The sequence below is a fragment of the Chroicocephalus ridibundus genome, chromosome 6 (assembly GCF_963924245.1).
Source record: "Chroicocephalus ridibundus chromosome 6, bChrRid1.1, whole genome shotgun sequence".
Classification (NCBI taxonomy): Eukaryota; Metazoa; Chordata; class Aves; order Charadriiformes; family Laridae; genus Chroicocephalus; species Chroicocephalus ridibundus.
The window spans coordinates 58,540,821-58,559,008 of record NC_086289.1 but is presented as its reverse complement, the minus strand read 5'-3'; the positions used below and the strand labels follow the sequence as shown (position 1 = coordinate 58,559,008).

The window sequence follows — 18,188 nt, the reverse complement described above, 5'->3', positions numbered from 1 at the left end:
GATTTACCCTCAAAGAAAGAGGCTGTATTTCCATGTTCAGGTTTGTGTGACTGTGCTTTTCCTCCCCCTTCCCTCTAGCGATCTGCTTTTAATTTGTCTGCTGTGCTTTGCGGGTGCTATTACAATGGCAACAACGACAAATGCGTATAATCTTGTAAACAGGACTGTGGAAACTTCATATACGACACGCGGAGTGATACAATGGCACGAAGACACGTGCAACATCACACTTTAAATTAAAGGACTCTGGAGAGAGCTTTTTTTTTTTTTTGCCTTCCCCCATAGCAGACGCAATAAATCAAAACATTCACGGAAAAGCTGAGTATCAAGGTTTCTTCTCTGTCAGCCTTGACACACCTGCAGCACCTACAAAGCCAAACTAAGCAAAGTGGGGAAGGAAAATTGGCAAGGGCTGTGTTCTACTTTCTTTCATTGCAAAACAAGAGTAAGAGGGTCAGTGTAACAGGGGGAAAAAAAAGAGACTTTTTTCTTTTGGAAACAGTTGCCAAAATCTGACTGTAAGTAGTTTTGGTTTTTGTTTTTGTTTTTTTTTTTTTTTCCTTCTGTGCTGTTTATTCAGCTTGCTTTTACAGCAGAACAAAAGCTTCTCTGGAAGTCTCTTACTGCCTTCCCAGCAGTCTATACCAAGAGCTCCTGCACAATGGGAATGCAAAGTAGTACCCAGCCCTGCCATCAACACCCACCAGGGATCACAGCCACGGAAGTTCATGAACTCTGGTGCCTGCTGCTGCAGGGGGGGGATGGTTTGGGGCTATATTTTTCCCCTCCACCAGCAAAGCCACCTTTCCCCACATCTTTTATTGTAGGTGAGTAAGCCCCATAATACAGGAGATATTAAGACAAGAGTTGTCTCTGCCCTTCCCTCAACTTCTGCATCCACTATACCTCAGAGGAAGGAAAAAACAGGAAGACTTTCGTTTTCCTGCTCCTGATTTCCTTCTCTTCCTTCCTTCCCTGCAGAAACTGACGCTGTGATGGCAGCAAGGATTCACATTCATAATCTGAAAAGCAGCTTAAAGAGGTCAAGAACATGCAAATGTGCCCCCACTTAAAAAAGACAAGAAGTCATTTTAAAACATTCCTGCTGAATGGCCTTCTTCAATACCAGTGCTTCAGAGCAAATGCTACACAAACCCACGACAGGAAGGTACACAGCATCCTTACTGAGCCTCCGCTTAAAGCTCGTTTTCCTGATTTACCCAGGTGCAACCCAGGCAAACACAAGTAAAAAAAGTCAGGCCTTCATCTTATTTCATGAATAAATCCGACCTTCTATCTCTGTGAGAATACTGTAGGTTTCATCTTCACAGTAATGTGCTTAAAGGATCTTCAGAGAAATGGAAACAGCCAGGAAAGGTAACGACCTCTCCCAATATTACTCTCACTAAGAAACACTGCAGGACAATTCCTTTGCTATTTAAAGGTTTTTCTCCCCAAAGAGACAAACCTTTTCTAGAAGGAGGTGAAAAATCTAATGTTAAGGTTCACGTGAATGGGGGCGAGAGCAAGTAAAATAAAGGCAGTGCAAAGGCAGACAGAAGAAATTCCCCGGAAGAGAAGGCAGGATCATGCCTCTCCCCATCCCCACCCTGTCAGAACTAATCACGGTACGTGGCTTTGAGGATGCAGACACTGGAAACAGGCTTCCCCGTTCCTTTCTGTCCTACAAAACTGCACAACAAATGGTCTTCACACCTAAACAATGGAGCCTAGCAGAGAAAAATTCCTTCTCCTCTGCCACACCAAGCTCCAGGCCTAAACTATTTCCATGGTGGCGATGCACCACGCTGAAGATACAGGTATTTCTTTCTCCTGCAATGCCTTTCACAGACTCCTATAAAGTAGCAGAGGCTACGGCCACTGGCTGCCTTAGCACTTCATAGTAACACCGATTTCAGTGCTGTCCAAGTGTAACATAAATAAAACCCCTGCGGCAAAGGGATTTGGGACTCCCTCCCAAAGTCATTTTGTTATGAAAGCACAGGAATTACAACTGGCCACTGGACAATTAAATATCACACCAGAAAAAGAAGGAGGGTAGGTGAAACAAACAAAAAAAAATAATCAAAGATAATATTGCAACATGAATGAATATATTAAATTCTTCTTGCCTCAGAGGATATATTCCCCTCTACTCCTTACTTCTTTTTTTTTCTCTCCTGAACACAACGAGGACAAAACCTACAGGGAAAGAGAGGCAGTAATTAGTTCCTGAAGTACTACCACATAGCCCAAAACCTCTTTGTATTATCTATTATTATCATTTTATTATTTGAGTGGGTGGCAAGGTGGTTTAAAAGCAGCCAATTTAAGTAACTGCGACAGTTTTCGTGACACACAGGAAGCCTGGGCAAATAGGAAAGGAACTGTACCAACTGCAGAGAGCACTAGAAGGCTTTCAGGGCTCATCACAGCTGTGATTCACCTTATTTCATTCAACCTAGAAGCTACTCCAAATAACTCCTCCAAGTTTGCCACACAAGCTTCCTCTACAGGCAAAATAAAAGAGATATGTTCCTCCAATTCATTCCTTCCTCTCCCTCCAATGATTGCAGTTCTCTTTCACTTAAGCCTGTTTCTGATAGGCATCGTGTTAATTAGATGACAGCAGTCCATTAAAGAGAAACTAAGCACAGAACAAGCCTGCGATTCTGTCCAAGATGAGCACATACACAAGTAAAACCTAGAGCAGCCTTCAAACTTTGCTTCCAGAAGTGAAAAAAATAAATATGGGTCTCTTCTCAATTTTAAAACGCAGCCACAACTACATCTCAGGTTTGCTGTATTGTCGTGTAACATGTACACCTTTTCACAGGCCTCAGATCAAAACCCTGCTGTTTAGCATGCAATTTTGCACATGCCCAGGTCCTTGCTTTGCTCTCATCAGAATCTAAGGCTCCTGCGAAGGCAGACTTTAGGAAGAAGGTTCCCCTTGTACCTCCTACCTCGACACAAACAGTATCCCAAACCCTCTGACGACAAGAGCAAAGCTCCTCTGTCAGGAAGGGTCACAACGAGGTTTTAATTCTTATTGTGATTCTTGTTGAGGCAAATTGTAGCCTGATAAAAGCCAAAAAGCTGGATGTTGTCATACTTACCATTTCCCTTTTGGTTTGGTGGTGAGGTCCACACAAGCAAAGTGGAACCACTCAATTGGGCACTGCAAAACAAGAAAGGAAAAACCCAGAGGAGAAGCTTAGTGCTTCACAAACGTTACTTTCATTTTGTAGGATCTAATTGAGCTCACCCCCTCCCTCTTTTTTCACAGTGTTGTGATGTAGCAAACATCTGAAAATAAACCCTCCCCAGTGCTTACATCTGGATTGTCACAGCCAATCATCTCTCCATAGGACACCTGGTGACACAAGCAGTAGGTAGGTTCGTTGGGGTCCACTGGCATGTCCAGGACATCCGAGGGATGCACTGACAGGATGGTATCAGCAAACTCAGATCTGTAGACAAGGACAGAATGCTTTCCAGTTGCGCCAACACCATGTTTCCAAGATCTAAATACCACTTGGGAAAATTAGTTTTTAACAATTATCTTCTCTAAAACACACTGACCCTTCTTTAGATTACAGTATTACACACTATCCAATAATTAAAATAGTAAGGTAGGTTGGATCAAACACGAGCTTGACTATAAAGGATTAAGAGAATGATTTGTACATGCTGTCACTGCAGTAACAAAGTTAACGTACAGCTCACTCACTCCTGCTTGTGGACAGAAGAATCTGATTACTCCCCCCCCAACCTATTTCATCATACATTCTTTTCTCCTTGTCATGTGTGAGTGAATCCTGTTGCTCCGACGGGAGGTACCGACAAGCCAGTAACGGTCAATGGAAACTGTTTTTATTTTTCTGCCCCTCCATTTAGCCAACTGAAAATATTAGGATTAACAGAGCCCCTTTAATATAAATAATATCACAGAAAGGGGACAGGCTTTCTTCCTTGCTTCACAAAACTAAACTAGATTATTCAGGACTATCTAGGATGCAGTTCTTTGAAAACAACCCTCAAAATTCTCCAAGATTTCTAGAACAGTACAACATCAGTTTTTGTCCTGATGGGCAAGTGTTTCTTTTCACAACCAAACCCACCAGCAACTGCTAAAAATAGCCGCATGACAAAAGTCAGAGCTATTTTTTCCCAGCTTGCCAACAGCAACAGACACTGATCTTGTCCTTCCAGTCAGAGGGCAATTCCAAGCATGCTGAGTTTCCACATGCCAACCAAGGAGTTAATTAACAAAGCTGACTTGTCCTAAGCAGGACACTAATGAAATGGCGGAAGATCAGAACACTCTAACACCGCTCACCATCCAGACAGGAGTCATAAATAGGGTAACATGAGCTTGCGGAAAATTTGCAAAGGGTCAAGCCAAAGTCACTGGAGCTGTGACTGGGTATGCCTTACCCTCCTTTGAGTTTCTTTTTCTTTGGTGTATCTTCTTCAGACGTTCGCCTGCCTCGACCGCGAGAGCCTCTTTTGTCTTTCTGACTTCGTCCCTCTATAAAGGAAAAAACCCATTGTTTCAACCTATTTGAATACCACAAACATACCTAGATGTTCATCTTTCGATGCATGTTTTGAGATCCTTATTTCATATATAATTGAATACGAATGCTGACTCTTTTTATGCCACAAATACGCCAAACTGGCAAGTAGTACCAGTGAGCACCAAACCCTTGCGTTGGCAGTTCTGGCAATTAAATCATTGCAGTACAACATTAGCCCATATCGTTGCATAAGATATAAACAGCATCATATTTGATTAGACATGCTGTAATGTTTTTTGGTTTTTTTTAAAATCTCAGACTATTTTTAAACATTCATCCGGTTAATTGGTTACTCAATAACTAGCATAACTTTTCTCTCCACATCCCTGATCTTACCCCTTATTTCAGAGTCCAAAGGCAGAGAGCCGTGCTGCTGTTAACCATGCTCAAATTTCACCGTAACCCTACCAAATTTCCAGTATACATTACAGAAACTGGTACCTTCCTCTAACTCCTCATTTTTTCCTGCTGTTCTCAGTTTGATTAGTATTCAAATCCTGGTAAAAGGAGGAAAATAGGCAAATCTCCTCTCCTCAAGAAGAGCTTAGAACTTACTCAGTAACAGATCAAGCCTGAAACTGTTACACGCAAGAGCTGTAACAACATCAGTTCAGTTTTGTCACAGCTAGTTCCCCCTCGCCCAGTGGGAACCAGTAACCATGGGCCACCTCAGGACAATCTGGCAAGCAGAGACAGTATGTTAGATCCCAGCACTAGGGTGGGGTTTTTTATCTGTTTATTGCTCACCAGAACACTGTAACTATTTGAAGAGCATTAAAAACAAGTAGAGAAGTACACGATGGTGTACTTGGTCCAGAAATAAGAGCCTACTTTATATTTTAGCCTTTCTAGTTAGATACACTCAGTGCTGGAAAAGGCTGTCAAGCGTGTAAAATTTACGCACTTTTCAGGCTTCGCGATCCAGGGTTTTCAAAGTCGCTGCCTTCCAGTTTATCTTTCAGATCTGCTTCAAACCGCGCCAAGTCTGCATCCAGCCGGCGGATATGCTTATCCACCTGCACGGAAGAGGAAACCACAAACTGAATTAAAAAAAAAAATATATATAAAAATCCACAAACGAAAACAGGAAGGTCTAATAACTTGGCTGTTATCAGCATGAACAGGGGTATACTACTCCAAAGCAAGGCATGAAAGGGGTACCAAACTGCAAAAAAGGGAAATGGCACACACAAAGGGAATTAAGGCAGAGAGAAAAAGAAAACAGGCAAAAGCGAGACGACGCAGTCCCTCTACAAACAAAGAGAAAGGAAGGAAAAGGGAGGTAGCATAAAGGAGAGTCAAAACAACTCAGATTAACAGTTTGCAGAACAAAACAAGACTGTGAGAGACATTAAAAATGATTGTTTTCTCCCTGTAATTTTCAAAATATGTTTTTCAACTATTGTCCGTGAAATGCATTGAGCAAATCAGTCTATTTTCTCTGGTATTCCACTGGCACACTATTCAAAGAAATTTAGTCATAAATACAGGCTTCTGCTATCTCCACTATCAAGTCTATACATGTGAAGTAAGTACCTTGTACTACCCTGGTTTCAATAACGTAGCTTACAGGACAGAGATGCAGCAAAGGTGTTTTAAGCTACCACTCCCAAACTGTGTACTGCAATACCTCGTCCTCAAATTTGTTATCTAGAAACACTTTTCAGTTCCTGAGAAATGATTTCCTTTGCTGCAGTATTTGATGGCAATAAAACATACTGCAGCTGCAGATGTAGCAGAACCCAAAGCATCTCTAGAAACTGGACAAAACACACTAAGTAGAGTCGAAAGGATTCCCCTCACTCAAGTTTTATCTAGGGGATAAAATACGCAGAGCTAAGAATCATTCAAGGGAGAGCTAAACGGACACAGGAGTAGGGGCAGAAGAAGAAAAAAGTGGAAAGCTGCATCTTAAGAAATTATATTTTCCCACCAGGCCCATTGAGGAAAGTTTGATGTCCAATATACAACCAGAATGGTGCGGCTGACGGGTCTGCTTTCTTCTGTCACTTGGAAACCAAGGCAATTGAGCAGATTTCCTACCATTCCTCCAGAATATAGTATTGAAGTTGACTTGAAAAACATTGCTTACAACTAAGACCAGCCCTAAATAAATTATCAGGTGACAGGTGAGCTGCTGGGGAGGAGGAAGCGGGGTAAATTTGCTGGTATTATTATACAAAGGAGAAGTGTACTACCAGTCAAGCAATGTCCAAGCAAGATAAAACTCATTTAACTCTTCACTAGAAGAGAAGACAACTTGACACAAAACCCGATAACACAAGAGGAGGCTTTTGGAGGATAACAACAGTAAGAAAAATAAGCTTAAAGATTAATAATTTGTTTCAGTAAGACATTTAAGCAAAAACATAAATACGTCAGGGAAAACAGACCCTGTGGAAATGTATTCCATGTCCACCAGCAGCCCCATTCCAGAGTACGGCTGTTTTTAATAAAAATCTCACCATCTCATACGTCTGCATGGCCAGCTGAACTTTATCATCGCTGTACTCTTTACATTTGCTGTAGGCACTCTGGATTTTCTTCAGGTGTTCCACTCGCTCCTCAGGTAACATGTTCTTCACTGATTCGATGTATTCTGCTGCAAGACTGTCAATTTCTGCTTTCTTATCTGAAAAGCAAAGTATATACGCGTGAGAAAGCTGCCTGCCAAAGCGAGTATTTTCTTTTTCTACCTCTCTACGGTATTTAGAAGATCCCTGCTGACAGTTTTTTGACTTCTACCACTTCCTTAATGTATTTACCTGGTTTAAAAAAAAAAAAAAAAGTAAAGGTATTCTCTCTTCAACATTTGTGGTGGGATTCTGATTTCTCGCGTTTTATAGTTAATTCAGAGGGCTCGGGGTTAAGATCAGAAACTGAACCGAAGGGTTCACAAGCTTCAATCTCTTTTTCCACATGCAGAAAATTGCATTTGCTACCGTTTACTGTTCTAACAGTTCAAATCGAACCGGTAATGCGCAACCACATAGCAACACAAGCCTGAAAAAAAGGCAAAAAACGGGTCTTGCAAGACACACAGCAACGGACAACCCCGCAGATGCAGCGACAGGCGGGAGTCGGGCCAGCCGCGGGGCGACCGGGTACAGCGGCCACACAAACCCCCATTAACTGCTGGAAAATCCCCTCACGTCCTGCGAGCTGGAGCCCTCACGGAAAGGAAACAACCGCTGCAGCGGGGTCCGGAGGGGAGACGCCTCCTCCCCGCCGGCCCCGGCCCACCGGGACGACCCCCGCACACCTACACCCACCTTCCGTGCGCTGGTCCAGCTCCCGCATCAGCTGGAAGTTCCGCTGCAGCTCGCAGGGCAGGTTCTCGATGCCTGCAACAGAAAGGCCCGGCCATTCCACCGCCCCTTCTCCTCACGGCGGGGCCCTGCCCGCCGCCCATCGCCTCACCGCTGCCCGTCGCACCCTGATGACGCACAACGGCGGCGGCGACGGATGATGACGCGCCGCGGCACCGCCCCCCCCGCCCAGCCCGTGGCGCAGTTCTAATTCCCGCCGCCGCCGCTGTCCGCCCCGGTGGCCGCAGCCGCCGCCTCCCCCCCTCCGCCCCGCCGCCGCCCCCCGCCCCCGCGGGCCCGGCGCTCACTGTCCAGGTAGTGCTCCAGGTACATGGCGGTCGCCATCTTGCGGCCCGCACCCCGCCGCCGCCGCCGCCGCTTCCCGCCGCCTGCCGGGCCCGCATGACAAGGGCCGCGGCCCCGGCTTCATCGCATATTCATGTTCCGCCCTCTGCCCATTGGTCGCCGGGGACGCTCCTGCTGCATATTCATGAGGGGCGAGGGGCGGGGCCTCCCTTCCCGCCTCGCCGCCTGTCCGGAGGACCTCGGCGTCTCGCTGCTCTGCCGCCGCCTAGAGCGGCCGCCTCGGCGCTCGCCGGGATTGGCCGGCCGATGGCGGAAGGGGTGGGGCGGGCGGAGCGCGCGCGGTGATGGCGGGCCGGCGCGGCGCCCTGATCGTGCTGGAGGGGGTGGACCGGGCCGGGAAGAGCACACAGGGCGGGCGGCTGGTGGAGGCGCTGCGGGCCGACGGCCACCGCGCAGACCTCCTGCGCTTCCCGGGTACGGGGCCTGCCGACGCCCGGAGGAGCTGGTTTGGGGTGGGGGGGCGCGTACAGCGGGAGTCCCGCTAGGCCGCGGCCGGGGTGCCGCCGGGGGTGTGGGGGGACCAGCAGGGCTGTGGTGGCACGTCCGGCCCCACACCTCCTCCCGGCCCGTGATAGATAGACAAACCGACCTCCTCTCCCCGGGACAGAGCGATGGACAGACCAACCTCCCACCCGTGACAGACAGACCGATCTCCCCCACCTCCGGGACAGAGAGATGGGCCCCCTCCCCGGGTGGGCCGACCTCCTCCCAGCCGTGACAGACATACAAACCCCGGACAGATTGATGTCCGCCCCCGGGAGCGGGAGGGTGGACGCGCTTTTGGCGGGAGCGGCTCAGGGCAGTTTTTGCTCCTCCCCCTCTCTCTTACAGAGAGAACAACTGAGATCGGGCGGCTGATCAGCTCCTACCTGCTGAAGGAGAAGAACCTGGAGGACCACACCATTCACCTGCTCTTCTCTGCTAATCGCTGGGAACATGTGTAACGATCATCTTCGTTAAGTTGTAAAAGAAAAATGTGTGGCGTTGCATCCTCCCTCAGGTTTTAGCTTGCAGTGGTACAGTAGGTATGAGAGTACGATCCTGTTTAGCAAGGGAAATATGGCTGTAAGTAACGTCTCGAGGACTCTTACAGCTTTGGATTTAATCTTGGATCAAATCCCACAGTTTGTTTTTTTTTAAATCATTAGGTACGATATTTCAAACCCCTGCACCGTACTGGATTCAAGAATTAGGGAGCTGAGACTGTAGCAGCCTAGACTGTGAATTTTCTGTCCTGAATGAAGAGACCTTGCTTTGCAAGGAAGTCTGTGTGAGTGACAGAGGGGTTAAGGAATCGTGTCCGAACTTCCCCTCTAGCTGAAGGCTGCATTCAGCTGTAAGTTGCTGTCCTTGCTTTTGGCCCAACTGAGTCCTCGTGTGTGGAGTTAGGGAAATCAGTGTCAGCTGTTGTTTTTACCTGGAAACCTATACTGCAAAATGTTTTTTGATTTTTTAAAAAACAAACAAACAAAAAAAAGCATTGCTGATTCTGCTGTAGTGGTGGCGCCAAGCAAACTGGGAAAGTGGAAGGCAGATGAGTGAGCTGTAATAAGAAATGTCAATGTCGTGAATAAAGGGCACTTTTCTCTTTCCAAGGCAGAGTTTATCACAAATCTACTGCACCATGTAAAAAGGGAAAAGGACTAAGCTGTTCATGGCTGAATATAGTTCAGTTGTGATCTTGCCTGTAAGCTGTGGAGCTGCCTAGGCAGTGGAGCTGTGCCTGGCACTGGGGCACCTTGAAATTGGGTGTCTTGAAAGCGTATTTGCTTAATGTCTGTTAGAGGACAGAATACAAATAGCTATTTATCCACAATCCACACTGCTAATGATCGCTGTTAATAAAGTTAACAGAGAAGTCCCTTGTGAGATGTCTTTTAGATGAACTCCTTTAATTTGTATCACTATAAAGGAGTGTAACTGTTATTTTTTTTTATATTTTTTTTCTCCCACGTGGTTTTCAGACCGTTGATGAAAGAGAAACTACATCAAGGGATCACGCTGGTGGTTGACAGATACGCCTTTTCTGGAGCGGCCTTCACAAGTGCCAAAGAGGTGAGTGAGACCTACGGCAGCCCCTGCTCTCTCTGTATTTGGAGAAACAGCTCCAATTAGAAGCCCGATACAGATATTGGTGTGCATAGCCCAGGCTTCTCCTCTGGCGAAATGAGGATTGAAATTGAGGGGTGCAAGTTCCAGCCCAGGTATTGACTGGGTCTGTTTGCCTTCCCCAGAGAGAGCAGAGAAAATAATTGGGTTATTTTTTGTAAATCTGGACAGGCTCCTTGCTGCGTGGAAGCTGGCCCATGTGACTCTAGTGAATGATTATGTGACTTTGAGATTCTCCACGCTTGCTCTGGCTGCTGGCCCATAAATTTGCAATGAATAACAGAACCACATATGATGGAAGGGATCTGTGGAAGTCGCGAAGCTTAACCTCCTGCTCAAGAGTAGGTCTAACATCGGGCAGGCTGCTCGGGGTCACATCCAGCTAAGGTCTGGATATATCCGGGGATGTAGAACCACAGCCTTTCTGGGCTCTTCTTTCAGTGTTTGTTTACCCTCATGGTAAAAATTATTTTCTTCATTTAGCCTGAATTTCTCACATTCCCACCTGTGCCTTTTGGCCTGTCTCTGTTTGCCTTCAAGACAAGTCAGCTCTGTTAGCCTCCTTCTACGTCTTTCATGGTTTAACCCCAGCTGGCAACTAAGCACCACGCAGCTGCTCACTCACTCCTCCCGCAGTGGGATGGGGGGAAGACAGAAGAGTAAAAGTGAGAAAACTCGTGGGTTGAGATAAAGACAGTTTAATAAGTAAAGCAAAAGCCATGCATGCAAGCAAAGCAAAATAAGGAATTCACTCACTGCTTCCCACCATCAGCAGGTGCTCAGCCATCTCCAGGAAAGCAGGGCTCCATCATGTGTAACTGTTACTTGGGAAGACAGAAGGCATCGCTCCAAATGTCCCCACCTTCCTTCTTCCCCCAGCTTTATGTACTGAGCATGATGTCACATGACATGGAATACCCCTTTGCTCAGTTGGGGTCAGCTGTCCTGGCTGTGTCCCCTCCCAATTTCTTGTGCTCCCCCAGCCTGCTCGCTGGTGGGGCGGTGTGAGGAGTAGAAAAGGCCTTGACTCTGTCTGAGCACTGCTCAGCCATAATGAAGACATCTCTGCTAGCCACATACTAGCTACTGTGAAGAAAATTAACTCTGTTCCATCCAGAATCAACACAGGGTCATTCTACACAGCTATAAGATCCTCTTGAGTCGTGTGCTGTCCTGGAAGATCAGCCAGCTCTTTGCTTTCCATGTGAGTTTCCCAGGGCGTTCTGCTAAGAGCTCCCTAATAAACAAAAATCTGCTCTCCTGAAGTCCACGCTAGCAATTCTGTTTATCTTGTTGACTCCTCTCCAGATTTTAAACCACCATCTCATGTTCGCTGCAGCCAGGACTGCACTTGACCTTCACATCTTCATCCAGTTCTTTCTAGCTTGTGAGTAACAAATGCAGCAGGGCTCTTCCCCTCACTGGCTATCCATCACCGTGGTGAGAATTTCTTCAGCATGCTCCAGAAATCTGGATTGCTTGTGCCCAGCAGATGGGCAGGTGGTTGAGATCCTCCATGAGTACCGGGTCCTACAGTTGTGATCCTTCTTCCAGCTGCCTGAAGAAGGTTCATAAACATCCTCTCTTCAACCAGGCAGCCTGTAGCAGGCTCCATCTCAACATCACAGGCACCACTGTGCCCCGGTTGTGCTGCTTTCAGGTAAGCTTCCATTATCCTATCATCCCCCAGACACTTTTTCCTGGGCTCCCATCTTCAGTTTTCTACACATTGCAAACCTTCCCCTGACCTACCTGGTTTAACGCTGTCTTCTCTGATTTATCAAGCCTGTTTGCATAGACACTCTTGTCCCACTTCACCAGATGTATCCCATCCCTGCTCAGTATCTGTTGATCCTCAAAGAGCATCCTGTGGTCATAGAAGCTGAAGTCCTGCCTGCCACACCAGCTGAGGGTTGACCTACAGTCATTCCTGCCTAAGCCTTTCCCCCTCTTCCTGGAAGGATTAAGGAGATCCCGGAGCTCTGCCCTGCACTTTCACCTCCAGAGCCCTGCAGTCACTCTTGATACTTTAAGATCACCTTGAAAGTATCACTGGTGGCCACGTGGATGACCAGTAAGGAGTAATAGAGGGTCGGACAAGCCTCAGTGGTCTTTCCACAACATCGTGGATTCACGTGCCCCGATGGAAGGGTTCAAATCGGTCAACAAGATCCAATAGTTGGAAAGCTTTGTCTCTTGTGTCTGGGCTGAAATTCCTGGGTAGGCTGAGAAAGCGTCGGGTAGGTATTTGAAAAGAGTCTCCATGCGCCCGGAAAGATCCACACTAAAGCTGCGTGGTGTTTGTGTTTGGGAGCAGCTTTTGTTTGTTTTTTTTTTTTTTTTTGACTGATCACAGTTTTGGTCTGATAACAGTTGTATGGAGACTCAAAATATAGCTTGGTATTTAGCTCTGATGGGCTCTGCAGAAGAGATGTTAAAATCTTTAGCTCTGTCTGACTTAAGTGAGCACGAGAGGAGCCCAGCACCTATCAAAATTACCGGGCCTGAATTCCCACGTGATAAGCTGGGGTATCACCTTTTCAGCCTGTAGCCTGTTCTTAGTGTTTCTGGCTGCATCTCCTCTCTTCTCTGTCTGTTCCTTCCCCACCTGGCTCTCTAGCTGACTTACTTCTACCCCTTCTTCACATTCCTTTCTTTCACCTCAAACTCTGTTGTCTTTGTTTGGGACAGAACTTCTGCCTGGACTGGTGCAAACAGCCTGACGTTGGACTCCCAAAGCCGGATCTGATTCTGTTTCTTCAGTTAAGTCCGGAAGCAGCAGCGGAACGAGGGAACTTTGGAAATGAACGTTATGAGAACAGCTCCTTCCAAGAGAAAGTTCTACAGTCCTTCTATCATCTGATGAAGGACAAGACATTAAACTGGAAGGTGAGGCAATAACCCTAATGGGCCTGTCACAGACCAGGGTGGGGGTGTCTCATGACAGTGCCCATTGCATCCCTGTGTTCCCCTTTCCTGCTTCTGGTCAGGGGGACACGTTGGTCGTCGGCCAAGCGCACTGTGCCCTGTGGCAGAGAGGACACTGCTCTGTTCTGGGACACCCTACGGGGCCCTGTTGGGGTGAGGGGAAGGGTTTTTTTTGTTGGTTGGTTGTCTTTGCAAAAGAGCTTTCTCGAAATCATTCTCTTTCTTAAAGACAAACTGACAAAGCTGGGTAAAGCAGCAGGAGGCACCCATGCTCTTCCCTGCCTCTGTTTGCTTGGAGTCTTGGAGCGTTTGCCAAGGAGTCTGGAATCCCTGAAGATTTTTGGGATCCTCCTGCAGCTTGTGTCTCCCTTACTGATGGTCACCTTCCTTCTCACGTGGCCAGTTTATGTCAGTGTTTGCTGTCTTACTGTTCGTGCTGCTGTATGGCTTTGCTGCCTTATTCATCCCTTGGAGCTGTTTGCAGAGGGCTGCACAGTCAGCAGCCTTATCCCAGAAGAGGAAGCGTTCCCCATTTATCTCGTGTGTAGATCACCCAGGATGAGGTTTTCTAGTGTGGGCATCCTTCTTAACATATCTTTGACACTGTCCCGCACAACATCCTTGTCTCTAAATTGGAGAGACGTGGGTTTGACTGATGGATCACTCAGTGGAGAAGGAACTGGCTGGATGTTCGCACTCAAAGAGTTGCGGTCAAGGGCTTGATGTCCAAGTGGAGACCAGTGACGAGTGGTGTCCCTCAGGAGTCTGTGCTGGGACCAGTGCTGTTTAACATCTTAGGCGACATGGGCAGCGGGATGGAGTGCACCCTCAGCAATTTTGCTGGCAACCTGTGTGGAGCAGTTGACACACTGCAGGGATGGGATATGCCATCCAGAGGGACCTGGACAGGCTGGGGAGGAGGGTCCACACAAACCTCATGAAGCTCAGCCAGGCCAAGTGCAAGGTCCTTGGGACAATCCCAAGCACAAATCCAGACTGGGCGGAGAAGGAGAGCAGCCCTGAGGAGAAGGACTTGGGGGTGTTGGAGGATGAGAAGCTCAACATGCGCTGGCAGCCCAGAAAGCCCCCACATCCTGGGCTGCATCCCCAGCAGCGTGGGCAGCAGGGTAAGGGCGGGGGATTCGGCCCCTCTGCTCCGCTCGGGGGAGACCCCCCTGCAGTGCTGCCTCCAGCTCTGGGGCACCAACAGCAGAAGGACACGGAGCTGTTGGAGCGGGGCCAGAGGAGGCCCCGGAGATGCTGGGAGGGCTGGAGCCCCTCTGCTGGGAGGACAGGCTGAGAGAGCTGGGGGGGTTCAGCCTGGAGAAGAGAAGGCTCCGGGGAGACCTTGGAGCCCTTTCCAGTCCCTAAAGGGGCTCCAGGAGAGCTGGGGAGGAACTCTGGATCAGGGAGGGGAGCCATGGGAAGAGGGGGAACGGTTTTAGACTGGAAGAGGGGAGATTTAGATGAGATGTGAGGAAGCAATTCTTTGCTGTGAGGGTGGTGAGCCCCTGGCCCAGGTTGCCCAGAGAAGCTGTGGCTGCCCCATCCCTGGAGGGGTTCCAGGTCAGGTTGGAGGGGGCTTGGAGCAACCTGGTCTGGTGGGAGGTGTCCCTGCCCAGGGTGGGGGGGTGGAACTAGATGAGCTTTAAGGTCTTTTCCAACCCAAACTGTTCTGTGCTTCCGTGATCTCCATCACCCTGTCAGTGCCCAATCATAAGATATGGGCAGCATCTCTTGTTTTAATCTGTAGCTTTCACACAGACATAGGAAGACACAGATTGTGGGTAAATTACTAATCACCAGAAGCTGAGATGTATGTAGATTTGCCAAATAATCAGACTGCGTTAAGATATACTTAATTCCTCGTAGCCTATTTCAGGTAAACGTGATTCTGTAACATGAAAGAGTTTTTCTGTACTCTGAAGGACCTAAATGTACAACAGTCACCAAACTAGGACTTTTATTCCAGTAAAAGTTATTCTAGAAAATTGCCTTTTCTACCTCACAATGACTGGAAAAAATAGGCTGACAGAAAACACAAACCACAACACAAAACCCAAAAAGAATTAATTTAACAAAAATAAATATGCTGTCATATGAGGCATTATGGAACTCATGTATAGTCTGTAAAGTACATATTTTTTTTTTTCAGTGATTCCATCAGGGGAACATATTTCTCTTATTCCCTGCCTTTTGTTATTTGTTTTCTATGAAAAAAAACTTGAAAGGAGGTTTTTTTCAACACATCTGTTGAAAATACCCTGAAGTCCACAACTGTCAAACATTGCCTGAAGAACTGCTTAGTCCAGGGCATGAAAGGCAGCTTGGTACCGTCGGTTACGCAGATAAAGGGAACTCAGCAAGCTGCCTGAGACTGTCGCCTGGGCACAAAGGTGGGGCGCTGGCTGTGCTGTAACGAAAAGGCTGCCATTTCATTGTGAAGACTGTTCATTGCCTGTCCTCACAGCCTGCGCTGTCTCAGCACCGCTGCGTGGGCCAGTCCTGCACAGGTGCCTGTGGTAAAGCTGCACCTCTTTACATCTTACCCCCAAACGCCTTTCTTCGCCCTGGTCGCTCCCGCAGCCAGCCGGCAGTGACGCTGCTGTTCTTTAAATAGCATCACACCAGCACCGTAAAGCAACACCACCTTTTACTGCAGCGTTTAAAAATACGCCAACAAATCTGAACCTGGAACATCACAGGATGGATTTTTAGAGGTTCCTGTTCATGGGTGGAGTTTATTTTGAAGAACCACCGAAGGATGAATACACTGACGTTTCTGGGACGCTACAGTACAGGATGAAGAACATTTACCCGCCTTTATGTCTGATGCCCCAAAGACCATCAGCAAACAACATACAGCAGCAGCAGCTTCTTCTGTTTCCCTTGGCCCAGCCCCACATCTATTATGAAATGTCTATTCCTAAATAAAGTAGATTTTTCCAATTCCTATCCAGAAGCAGTGCACAGGAGATGTAATTAGCTCGTTTCACTGCTCATGAATAGTAACATTACTGAGTAATGGGGGGAGCAGATATGACAACAAAGTGACTTCTCATTTGGTGGTGTTAATTGAGGAACATGTTTCTGTATTTTTTTCTCTCGGAAACAGACAATGGATGCTTCGAAGAGTGTAGAAGACTTACACAGAGAAATCAAGTCCGTCGCAGAGGAAACCATGCAGGAGGTTCAGAATAAACCTTTGGGAGAACTCTGGAAATAAAACTTCATGCAGGTTATTCTTTTATACCCAAGGGAAAACTCACCTTTTGGACCTTCCTCGCTTGGGCAACTCCCCTACATCACCTTCCGCTACTACAGCTTAGATCCCGTGTATTGGGATCCGTCAGCATGGTGCTGATGTCCTCATCGTTTTACCTGCTTCTCCCCTGCGTAGCCCCTGCTGTATTTTATACATGAACATGCGATGAGCGTGTAACAAGTTCCATATAAAAACCTCCCTAGCTCAAGTAGGAGCTCTAGCCGCAGCCCTGCAGTGCACGGCTCCCCCTGGACTGGGACAGCAGCAACAGGCAGGCAAAGGCATTCCCAGTTTGGGGGAACTGCTGTGTTTCAGATTCTGCTGTCTCTCTAGTGAATGCATCCCCTGTGCTGAAACCAGTTTGTAGAGGACTTGCTAATAAAGTCTTTTAACCGTTTTGCACAGGGCATTTTTTTCTTTATTTGCAGTATGATCACTTATCTTCTAGAAGGATATAAGGGAGGTGAAGGTGCTGCGTTCAGGCGCTAAATCCAGGGAGAGCCGTTTGCTAGAGCTGTGGAATGAAGGGAGAGATGAATTCAAGTCTGCTTCTCAGCTGCTCGGTGAGAACGATAAGGAAACTCCTATGAGCAGGAAAGAGTCTGAAATGGATGTATTAGCTCATAGCAAGGCCAGTTCGAAGGGTGAGTGGCACGCACGTTATTTTAGACTGGTCAAGTTACTCCTGTGGCCAAGATCAGAGGAATTGTCACCTGTGACTCCTACCCAGACCTTAGTGCCATTTAAACAGCCCATCGCAGGCTGCCGAAGCAGATCAGCGATGAATTCATCATAAGTCATCATTAATGACCAGTAAACTACAATAAACTGGAATGTTAAATTGAATCGTTTGCAAGGTGCACTGAGATATGGGGATGACCAAGAAGAGCTAATGTCTCTATCTGCTGGACAGTTAAATCGCCTTCTAGCAGTATGGACTGGACTGATCTCCAGGCTGGCTGATACAGAGATTAAATCCTGCTCTAACTCAGAGAGAGGTGGATTGAACTGATCCACTAGCAGGGAGAAGGTGGTAAATGTTTAAAACAAAATTGCTCATACAAATATCAGCCGAAATGGAAAAAGCTGCTGCCTTCACTCTGCAGCTGCACAGCTCCTTGGTAGCAGAAACACTCCTCGTGAAGGATGCGAGCTGTAACGCTGAATCAGGCCCTGCCAGCAACACTGGAAGACGACAAACAAAAGGAGCCTCAAAGTTCAAGCACGGAGTCCAGCCCTTGCACAGCAAATACAAAAAATGATCATTGAAATGACTACACTTCTGTAACATTTGCTACTGCAGAGCTGAGGTTTAAAAGGCTAGCTGGAAACTGATGCTATGAAAAGCTATCGGTTAGCTAGCTAAACAGCAGGCAAACAGTCTTGAAGGAAACAAGTTTCACTTTCCACCTGCCAATGCCAAAAGTTTTGAGCCTCTGCTTGGCTCTTTCCCCGCAACCTCAAAAGCACACATGGCAGAGACTCGCCAAAAAAAGCACGTCCAGTCTTGCAAGAGCTTACGCTGTTTTAGAAGCGGAGAGAGGCTGTGCTGCTTAAAATTCAAGTAGCAGAATTGTTACGGAAGTGTTTTTAACTTCTCTGCCCCAAGCAGCCAGCCCCTCTTCTCTC

At 47.3% G+C, this 18,188-nt stretch overlaps 2 protein-coding genes across 3 annotated transcripts; one reads left to right on the top strand and one right to left on the bottom strand.

The window, feature by feature from the left end:
- Nucleotides 1-255: 255 nt before the first annotated feature.
- On the bottom strand, nucleotides 256-8,453 carry ING5 (inhibitor of growth family member 5). 2 transcript variants are annotated; one of them, XM_063338146.1, is made up of 8 exons: nucleotides 8,200-8,450; nucleotides 7,856-7,927; nucleotides 7,049-7,215; nucleotides 5,488-5,599; nucleotides 4,441-4,534; nucleotides 3,338-3,473; nucleotides 3,120-3,181; nucleotides 256-2,202 (listed from the first exon to the last, which is right to left on the bottom strand). In XM_063338146.1, exons 1-8 carry the CDS (start codon nucleotides 8,234-8,236, stop codon nucleotides 2,160-2,162), a joined length of 723 nt encoding a protein of 240 aa, XP_063194216.1. In that variant the 5' UTR covers nucleotides 8,237-8,450; the 3' UTR covers nucleotides 256-2,159. The 2 variants fall into 2 exon arrangements, with proteins under 2 accessions (XP_063194216.1, XP_063194217.1); XM_063338147.1 differs by lacking the exon at nucleotides 7,856-7,927 and having other exon boundaries at nucleotides 8,200-8,453.
- Nucleotides 8,454-8,525: 72 nt separating this feature from the next.
- Nucleotides 8,526-16,956, top strand: DTYMK (deoxythymidylate kinase). Its single transcript, XM_063338149.1, has 5 exons — nucleotides 8,526-8,671; nucleotides 9,089-9,197; nucleotides 10,222-10,312; nucleotides 13,058-13,255; nucleotides 16,410-16,956. The coding sequence occupies exons 1-5, from the start codon at nucleotides 8,542-8,544 to the stop codon at nucleotides 16,518-16,520; spliced, it is 639 nt and encodes a 212-aa protein (XP_063194219.1). The 5' UTR covers nucleotides 8,526-8,541; the 3' UTR covers nucleotides 16,521-16,956.
- The last annotated feature ends 1,232 nt before the right edge of the window (nucleotides 16,957-18,188 follow it).

Excerpts from the sequence above, each read along its gene's own strand:
- DTYMK (XM_063338149.1), top strand. The coding sequence starts at position 8,542 with ATGGCGGGCCGGCGCGGCGCCCTGATCGTGCTGGAGGGGGTGGACCGG. Across the intron at positions 8,672-9,088 it reads AGACCTCCTGCGCTTCCCGG|AGAGAACAACTGAGATCGGG; the intron begins GTACGGGGCCTG and ends TCTCTCTTACAG. Across the intron at positions 9,198-10,221 it reads GCTAATCGCTGGGAACATGT|ACCGTTGATGAAAGAGAAAC; the intron begins GTAACGATCATC and ends CGTGGTTTTCAG.
- ING5 (XM_063338146.1), bottom strand. The coding sequence starts at position 8,236 with ATGGCGACCGCCATGTACCTGGAGCACTACCTGGACA. Across the intron at positions 7,216-7,855 it reads GCTGGACCAGCGCACGGAAG|ATAAGAAAGCAGAAATTGAC; the intron begins GTGGGTGTAGGT and ends TTTGCTTTTCAG. Across the intron at positions 3,474-4,440 it reads AAAAAGAAACTCAAAGGAGG|ATCTGAGTTTGCTGATACCA; the intron begins GTAAGGCATACC and ends CCTTGTCTACAG.